The 9,695-nt window shown below is 40.4% G+C and overlaps 1 protein-coding gene across 2 annotated transcripts in view; it reads left to right on the top strand.

Moving 5' to 3' along the window:
* TBC1D22A (TBC1 domain family member 22A) overlaps positions 1 to 9,695 on the top strand; it is a 436,851-nt gene that overhangs the window by 7,013 nt on the left and 420,143 nt on the right. For both annotated transcript variants that reach the window (XM_018553897.1, XM_018553896.1), the window contains exon 2: positions 1,997 to 2,053. In XM_018553897.1, the coding sequence (XP_018409399.1) occupies positions 1,997 to 2,053 (57 nt within the window). The remainder of the gene's footprint in view (positions 1 to 1,996; positions 2,054 to 9,695) is intronic.

The following is a 9,695-nucleotide window of genomic DNA, read 5'->3' as shown; positions in this document are numbered from 1 at the left end:
TATATATCTCTATATATATATATCTCTCTATATATATATTCTCGTCAAAAAAACAAAAACGCAGTAGTATTGCAGTGTGCAATGATACCTTTTTTATTGGATTAACAAAATATATAAAAGACAAGCTTTCGAGAGTCAACCTGTGTGTGTGTGTGTAACACACACACACACACACACTGATCAGTCATAACATTATGACCACCTAATATTGAGTAGGTCTCCATTTTGACTCCACTAGCCCTCTGAAGTTATGTTGTGGTATCTGGCACCAAGCTGTCAATAGAAGATGCTTTAGGTCCTGTAAGTTGTGAGATGGGGCCTCCATGGATCGGACTTGTTTTTCCAGAACATCCCACAGATACTCGATTTGGATTGAGATCTGGAGAATTAGGGTTCAACACTTCAAACTCATTGTTGTGTTCCTTAAACCATTCTTGAACCATTTTTGCAGTGTGGCACAGCTCATTATCCTGCTGAAAGAGGCCACTGCCATCAGGAAATATTATTTCATGAAGGGGTGTACTTGGTCAGCCATGTTTTAGGGAGGTGATATGTGTCAAAGTAATATCCACAAGAATGGCAGGATCCAAGGTTTCCTAGCAGAACATTGCCCAAACCATCACACGGCCTCCACCGGCATGCCGTCTTTCCATTGTGCATCCTGGGGCCATCTCTTATCTAAACCCATAAGCAAATATTTCCTATCTTACAGCTTACCAGTCCTTATAGAAGAACTTTAGGAAAATAAATCTTAACCCTTGCAGTGGGGCTACCCTCACAAGGTTTAACTGCTCTTTTTCCTCCCAAGTGCGAAATTAACAAAGTTTTTTTATACTCGCCTGAACCTCACAGCCGACTGGATGTTAGAGTGCTCCCCTTAGCCTGTCTCCTTGTCTGCTCCAGCAATAGACTGTTGCTCTAGCAATGGACACAGTGTATTGGATGTGAAAACTCATGTGTCGTAGACCGAAATAAATTCGATACCGCACCCATCCTAGAAAAAAAAGGTTAAGCTGCACCCAAAGAGCATAATGCTAGAGAAACTGACGTGGACTGTGTCTGTGTAGCAGTTTCTACTTTATTAGGATAAATAACTCCTATTTATTGCCATAATCATTAATAATGTATTCTAGGCGTTTCAAGGTGTTAACTACTCATTAAAATATGTATTAGATATATTGTGAAATCAGCATCATATGAAAATTGTTTTAAAACTAAAGTTATATGTCCTTGGCACAAAAGCTATGCTTTAAGGGCTGAAACACACTTTTCTCTTTGGTACGTTGCTGTAACATGAACGTTACCGCAGTGAATATTAACGCCCATTACATGTGTTAGTGCATTGTGGTTTAGTTCATTTTGAATGGCACCCCAACAACACTAATACAATGCAGTTCCAACACATGTGTTGCAGCACTGCACAATGCAAAGTAAAGCCATTGCAGTGCATTGTTGTGTGTTGCATTGAAAAAAATAGAGCATGGCCTTTTTTGTTTGTTTTGGTGTATTGCCAACCCTAATCATTTGAATGGGCTGCATTACCGCAATGCACGTTAATGCATTTAAAAACGTGCGCTAAGGCTATGCACTAGGGTGCCAATGCCTGAATGGGCTCTTAATGTGTATATATATATATATATATGCAATCCATAGAACAGACTATTTTGCTTCCATGGTAGCTGATATAGGCACTATGGACCACACCCATCTAAATGTTTAGCTCATAAATCCAGTTAAGGAAATCGGATTAGAGTTCATAAGCTTCCAGGTGATGCTATAAATTATTTTCTCCTGCTGTAATATGTTTTCTATATGGCTTCTGCATCACAAAATCAATCACTATAGAGGTGGCATGTTAAATTGTTTCTTATGAGACACAGACTTCTATGAAAAATTCTATGACTCCTAATTTTTTTAATATGTGTCTTATTTTGTTTTTTTTTTGTAATAAAATGTATTGACATTGTGGTATTTTTTTATCCCCTCTGCAAATTAGCATTCAACATGTATATGGTGCCCAGCATCCTCCTTTTGATCCACTGCTTCATGGAACGTAAGTCAAGTTTTTCTCTTTTTAGTCCTTTCATCTTCTTTTATATTAAAAATGCAATAAAGCGTACGCACAGGCTTTTAGCTTGGTTCATATGCCCTGTAGACAGTTGGCCTGTTTTTTTTTTTTTTTCTTGTTATGGAAATGATAAAAAAATGTGGATTGTTGATTGTCATTCAGTTGGTATGAACTGTGTAAAGTTCGCTCTTCGTGCACTTCTGAGAACTGTGCAATTAAAATTATTCCAATTTTATTTACACATTTCTAAAAACAAGCTTTAAGTTTTAATATCGGGCTTGTGTTTCCTGTTGCAGGCAGGCGGAGCCTATATCTCGATGGCTGTCCTCTCGATGGCTGTCCTGGAAGATTCCTGGAAACAGAGTTATCAGGTAATCAACTCATGTTTTTTTTTTGTAAACCATAACTAATACAGCAGAACTGAAAGGTAAGTGGATTCATGGAAGACGTACAGCACAAACAGTTATTTGACAAGGTTTTTATGTTTCATCTCTAATGTCCAGCTTCTCTCCCCCTGCCACTATTACCAGCAAAATGCAGCCACTCCTGTGAAGAATGACACTTGCAGCCTGCAAGTGTCATTGAGTATATACAGTGAATAAATGTGTTTTCAGTGTATTTACTATATAAGGCATATGCAGATCAAAGGTGAAGTAGTAAATAAGATGACATCACTTTTTTACAGTTGTGATAAGCCACTTTTGTGGTTCACAAGTCTTGCCACTCTGTATACCAAGGTTTGTGACACCACTGCTTCCTGCCCCTCTTGTTGGAGGCTGGTTAATTCTTACCCAAGGTTAAGGGGGTTCACGACCACTCGCTCCTTTTTTTGATTAAATATAGTAAGAAAAGATTGCTCTTTTACAAACTGATTACAAGTGGAAATGCAACTTTACAAAATTCCCCTAAAAAAGGTTTTCTGTACCGGAGAGTGACAGAGGAATGCGGAAGTGATGTAGTAAACATCACTTCCTGCATTCAGAGACCGGGGAGGAGAGCGGAGGGAGATCATGTACTGATTTCCCTTCATTCTTAGTGCACGGAGCCACACTGCCGGTCCCGGATCGGACATCTGGGATCACGGAGAGGGAAGGAGGGTGTGGCACAGAGAGATTCATCATAAAAGCGATCAGGCGTCTTTACAGATGTATGTAAACAGCCGTCGCTGACTGTTTCAAAATCTGGCAGTTTCCCGCTCGTGCGTGCCAGGGGGCGCGCGTGGGCACCAAGGATGTTTAAAGACGACCACCCACATTCAGAAAGCTCCCGTCTGGCCGTTTCTGAACGTTCGGCAGACTGGAGGTGGTTAATAAAAAGACAGAGTTTAATGCTACTTTGAGGATAATAAGATATCATATGTGAACATAATGAGGAAAAACAAGACTACCATCAGGTAGGGCCAGGAAAGGGTATTATAAGCCTGGGATATATCGAAAGCATCAGTAACCTAGGTCGAAGTGGTTAAGATGACGTTTTTTCCAAATGCGTACCCCAGCTTGTCCTTAAGGGAAGAAAACCCACTTGGTCCTTAATAATTCAATGTTGGAGTAGAAATAGTTCACGCAAGGGTGTTTGAAAAAGTACAGACATAACCAAGTAGACAATCACTATAGCACTATTATCTGAATGGGAAAAACAAAAGGAGGCAGTGGTTAAGAAGGATGACTGCACAGCCAAGTATTAGTCCAAAGGTGCAATCCCTGCTATGTCTTTAAGTAAAGAAAACAACAAACATAAGGAGGATACCCTCTCACTTGAGCTACCAAATGCCGTCTGGCACAGGGCTAACAGCAGTTTCAGGAGCAGAAGGGGGCATTAGGCACCCACAAACATATATACAACAGAAGAATATCATCAGTACATGAGAACTGTGGCAAGAAATAAAAGTTCATCTGATACATCCAATCATATTGGGTACCCCTAGCTCTGCCTGCCTCAAGATCCAAAATAAGTAAGGAAAGAAAAATAACAGAACAATGGCAAAGGAAATGGGGGTCACCCTTGGATGGCTTGCAAGACAGTTCAAAAAGACTGGACGTTATGAATGCTGGACATGGCACAGCACAAAAGTAGCAAGTATAACTACATATAACAACCCACACTGAACCCACCTAGGGTGCACAACACAACCAGAGCAAAAGATAATTCTTGACATCAAATCATAAATATAAACACATAGCAACTACAAAAAGGCCCTAGCAATACACTGGTAACAAACAGGTGTTATCCCAATTTGGGCCCCCCCACCTGAGGCAGAGCATTGTCCCTTTTTAGAGGAGGTTTTTACTAATAGGTGGGCCATGCCCAATATGGATTCTCCACTAATCCACATTTACAGAGAAACAACCAGAATGGTCAAAGGTATACTTGCCTTTGGGTACTTCACTAATAGGAAATTGAATTTCCTTCTTAGATCCAGATTTTGTTAACTGTGGTATGGCTCTTTCCTGTGCTGGTGGTAACTCTGATCCGTAAAGTCATGTAAGAATGGATTCATTCCTTATTCTCCATCTACCCTAAACTATCTGGATGGAGGAATCTCCCGCTGGGCCAAGCTTCAGTATCTTGCTAGTTGGCCCCGCTGGCTCTCAAAATACGTGAACAATGCCTGCATCCAATCAGATTGTTCATGTATTTTGACAGCCAGCGGTCTTGGGTCTCTGGCTAAGGGTACTTTCATTGCCCCATGGCTGTGTACATATTGCTTGATTGTGGAGGGTTAGAGGACTTTTATTCCCATGGATCAGGTAGACAGGCACTTCAGGGGGCTTTCCCTGTCAAGTTCTACTAACTCATGCTATGCTTGTCTTAATGTTTTCTGTGCTGCACTGTGTTTCTGCACCAGTATGGGGTAGTTGTTTTCCAACTCCTGTCTATTTTGGTGGGCACTTTTTGACTTAAGTCTCTCTGACTTAAGGCGGTTCAATTGGGGATGTCTCTAACTCCTTAGGTGTTGACCATGCCCTTGGGCATTGTGCTAGATAGTTCTCTATCTTGATTTATCTCCTATGAGTTTGAGTGGCTTCCCTAGAGCCTTTTCTTTCCTAATGCGTAGGGTTGAACAATTGGGGATTACGCCTTTTGTCATCTTTAGATTGGCTGGGAAACATTTGTGTTCCTTTTTATTGTCCATTCTTGTTGTTTAGTCTGTTCTCCTGCTTCTGTTAGTTATATTACTTGACCTGTTGGTGTTTGCTATGGTCCACATCTTTTGCTGGTGTGGAATTGGTGTCCTTTGAGGTAGTCATTCCCCTTGTTGATGACATCTGTTGGAGAAGCAGGTTGATCCTTTGTGACCTTTCTTGGGTCTTTAGCAGATCCCCTGTCCCTTTTGGAAACTTCACCTCTTCTTCTGGTTCAGATTCAGGCATTGGTCCTTCTGTTAATTACACATGGCTTCTGGTTCTATCTTGGATCAATCAGACGCTGTTGGTTTGCTTTTGGATGTCCAGACTTTACTTGGCATAAAATCTTTTTCTTGATTTTCATTTGAGGACACAGGACCCCTCTTTTGTCTGTCTATTGGCCTTCTGTACTGCTTGCCCACAAACTGAAGTATGATGTTTAGAGGTGGTGCTATATGATGTCTGGCCTGTAATGGGGGGTTTTTTTTGGTTGCTAGTGACCAAAGCACCTGTAGGTGGCAGAATTTAAGCAGACTATTTCAGAATTCCTAACTTCCTGTGTACCTTAGAAAAAAGTTAGTGACATTTAAAGTCACAATACTTCTCCTCCCTAAAGGTTCTTCCCTATTTATAATGGTCTGGCCCTCTAGCAACTTCAGCGCAAAATTATAGCTAATTTGCCTACAGAACGTCAGGTGGTCATAATAAACTGGCCACTCAGTGTATGTATGTGTATAGATATAGATATGTATATTAATGGCTGGTTCCTCTTTGCTTTCCTGAGGACTGCCTCACAGCAGTTGAGGCAGGGTAATTGTACAGTTGAGCCATCCTGCTCCTTGTTCAGTTCAGTTATTTGCAGGTTTTCACTGACTGTTTGGAAATCTTTAAGTTCGATAAAGTAAAAGTTGTCGTGCTGTTTTCCAAATGTTCTCTCTGTTAAGTCTGCCTTCAGCACAGCAGCTTTCCGAGCATACAGACTTCATTTGTTTACAGTATAGCAATTTAATATTGATAAATTGGAATGCACAAGCTTGTTCTCCTTTATTGCTGTAGCTAAATAGAAGCTGCAATGTAAAATGTGTTGTAAACAACGCTTCTGCTGTTTTAAGAACACAGTGCTAAACTATCTCCGTGGTAAAATCAATCAATGTACATGGTTTGTCAATTTCCAAACACATTTTTACTCTGCCGATGCCTAATCCAGAAGAGAAAAAAACCTTTAAAAAGCTTTTAGACAGCAACATGGGAGTGTTTCTCTCTGGTAAGCCTGATGAGCTCATGCCAAATCTTTGTTAAATTTACTAGAGTTAATTATGTTAAAAAAAAAAAGATGCCCATTAAGGCAGTCTCCTCCCAACCTCTCTGAGTCCAGAGGAAGACAGAACAAGATCCCCTGGGTAACACTGGCTTCTCTTTCCATCACTAGAGGAAACAAATTTAGTTGTAACTGCCTAGACCAGGTAGGCAACCTCTGCACTACACTTGTGGGAAAACTAAAAATCCCATCATGCCTCTGGGATGCAAGTGTGTGGCTGTCGGAGTCTTGCAATGCTCAAGGGACTTGTAGTTCAACAAAACTGTAGTGTTGACATTGCCTGCCTCTGGACCAAACGTATACAATTTGATTATTTCCCTAAATCAAAACGTATCCATAGTATCCTTTAGCAGTTATCTAGTTCATTTTTTTTTTTAATAACTGTTATTGATTTTGCCATCTACCTTGTAAAAGAGTATTTCAAGGCTTACCTAATCTTAAAGTGGACCTTTACCCATATCTTTAAAATAACAGCAAACTCACCTTTAGAAATGTTTGGTAATGACAATCTACAAACACATACTTCTAGATAATTACAGACTTTGTAGTCTTTGCATACCTTATTACTCTTTTCTTCCCCAGTCTTCTGACAGTGGGCCATGTTTACTAAGGGTGGATTACTAGCTCTCCTATTTCCTCCGGGATTTCTGCCACATGTGACTAGGACATGTGACCATGCACATCATCTCAGGGGAGGAAAATGCCTTTCCCTGAGATCTGGTTTAGAGATTACAGATGAGATTTCCCAGCAATGCTCTGGTGATGACAAGGCAATCCCAGTGTGCATTGCTTTGCCAAACTGAAGTCATTTTACCCTTTCAAAGCAGGAAGTGAATGCTCTGCAAGTGTAAGTATTTCAGAATCACAGCATTTTACACCTGACATGTCTATGTTATTACTAATCATCATACATAGGAGGATGCATTGGTAGAATTTGATTTGCCAATGTGAAGGTCTGCTTTTAAAGTGTTCAAAATCTGTTTTTTTAGTATGTTCTGCATAATGTCTTATTGTATACAGTTTTCTTAAACAATCATTTTTACACATTGCCAGTAGAACTATATGCTTCTCATAATGATTCATGTGTTATATGTTGTGGCCACTGTTACTCAAATATAACTGGGCCTGTCCACCTGATACAGTATCTGATATCGCCCAGTCTATCAGTCTGCCCTCTCTAGTTGTTGAATCCATCACTTTTGTAAAATTAGCTGTCTTTTAATGTGAGATCAAATCTGCTTCCATTACTAGAGACAATAACTTTCCTGTCCCAGTTGATGCTGTTAATGGGTAATTGAGATTTAACCGTTCTTTTTAAATCTGGGCCCCCTAAGGGCATATAATAGAAAAAAAAAAAGGATTTGGAAGGCATTCAAAGCGAAATGTCTAAATTAAACAAAAAACTTCAGTATGGTACAAACATACAGACAAATCCATTATACATACAGTTTTAACATTGTCAGTTGGTGTATATATTGGCATTAAAAGGTATATGCTTCCCAAATATAAGCGAATGATCGCAGATTACACCTAACATGGCCTAATCCCCAATCGCAGTTTACTGGTTTTCTATTCTACAGACAGAATGGCTATTTAAGGAGGCACTGCCTTATTTCTTATTCAGGACACCGTGACAGTGCCTTCTGATATAACCCCCCCGGGAAGGTTTACTCACTCATCAGTGCTCCCTTACCTCTTCTTTCTGTTCTTTCTGCTCTATCATTTGCCTTTTGGGCCTGAGTGGCCAATCGATTGCCTGTAAAGTGTCATGTGGGGGTAGCAGTGATGTTATCCACCTGGGGTAATTTCTTGCATGAAGCAATACAGAAGCTTAAGGTGCCCATACACTGCACGATTCTTGTATGAGAATCGCGGGAAATCTCGGGATCGTACGAGAATCGTGCAGTGTGAATGAAGACGTGTGACCGTTTCCACTGTACGGTCGCACGTCTTTTGTCTAAGGAGCATGCTAGAAAACCAGCCGAGAATCGTACGATTTTCGGCTGGTTTTTAGCATGATCGTAAGATCAATACCGCACGGACCGGTGTGCACACGCGCACACTACCCGTTCAGCATTGCGGTCATCGGAAGCCCGCCCCTCAGGGGGGGCGGCCTTGCGATGATCGCAAGTACGATCTGCCTGTCCAAGATGGGCAGATCGTACGTTTTTTAAAATTACTTTATAACCATCGCAAGACTAAGGTCTTGCGATGGTTGTAAAGTGTATGGCCTCCTTTACTCAGAGTGGACTTCTACAATGGGCAGGGGGAGAGGAGTATGGATTAGTAAGGCCTACAGAGCGGAAACAGGCTCCAATGCCATCTTAAAAGCTATCTGCTGTGGGTAGGGTTTTCACAGGGCAGTAGGGCAGCGGCTGTCTGGCATTCAGGAGGCAATACTTCTTCTTTTTTTTTTTTTTTTTTAGAGGGATTTGTCATTGAACGACCACATCTCAACCAGCACATGGCAACAGCTCTGTCCTATTTACTTCGGTGGTTGTGTTTGACAGGCAACTCTGTACCGCCTGCCAAACACAAAATGCTGTAAAACTTGCCGCAACCAAAAGCATTGCTGCCATGGCAATATGTACAGTACTGTCTGTACGGCCAACTAATAGATTATGAAAATAACCATTATTTGCAGACTTAGTCTCATCAGTGTAATCAATTTTTTGTTTTTTTTATGAGAAATTAAGAATTTGCATAAAATAATTCTAGGTATATATCCACCTTAATTCAGTATTTAACATTTTTTGTTAAAGACATGTGATCCTATTAAGATTGGTTTCATGTTGTTGTTCAGGACTGGAAATCATTTCTGTTTATGCAATTGACTTAACTCTGCTTCTCAACTATAAATAAAACATTTTTCTAAAATACCGTTGATGCAGGAAATTCTGGTATATGCTTTTCAACACATTTTAACACATCGCTATTCATTGTGAGGTATCCTACAGAGCAGTAAGTGCTTTGAGAATCCGGTGTAGAAACTGCTTGGAGTTCAATTAACTTAGTAATTCCCTCCAGGTTATTGATCAGAAGCCAGAAAAAAATGTAACTTGCTTGAAATGTAAAATTTTAGCTAGGTTTATGCATGAGTAGCAATGATGTTATTGACCAACATGCAGTAGTTATATGGATTCCTAGAAGCTCCATGACTTAGTGGCTAATGCGCCTGGAAGTG

The sequence above is a fragment of the Nanorana parkeri genome, unplaced genomic scaffold, assembly GCF_000935625.1.
Source record: "Nanorana parkeri isolate BGI_ZX_2015 unplaced genomic scaffold, ASM93562v1 scaffold133, whole genome shotgun sequence".
NCBI classification, from domain to species: domain Eukaryota; kingdom Metazoa; phylum Chordata; class Amphibia; order Anura; family Dicroglossidae; genus Nanorana; species Nanorana parkeri.
This window is presented reverse-complemented; position numbering and strand designations above follow the sequence as displayed.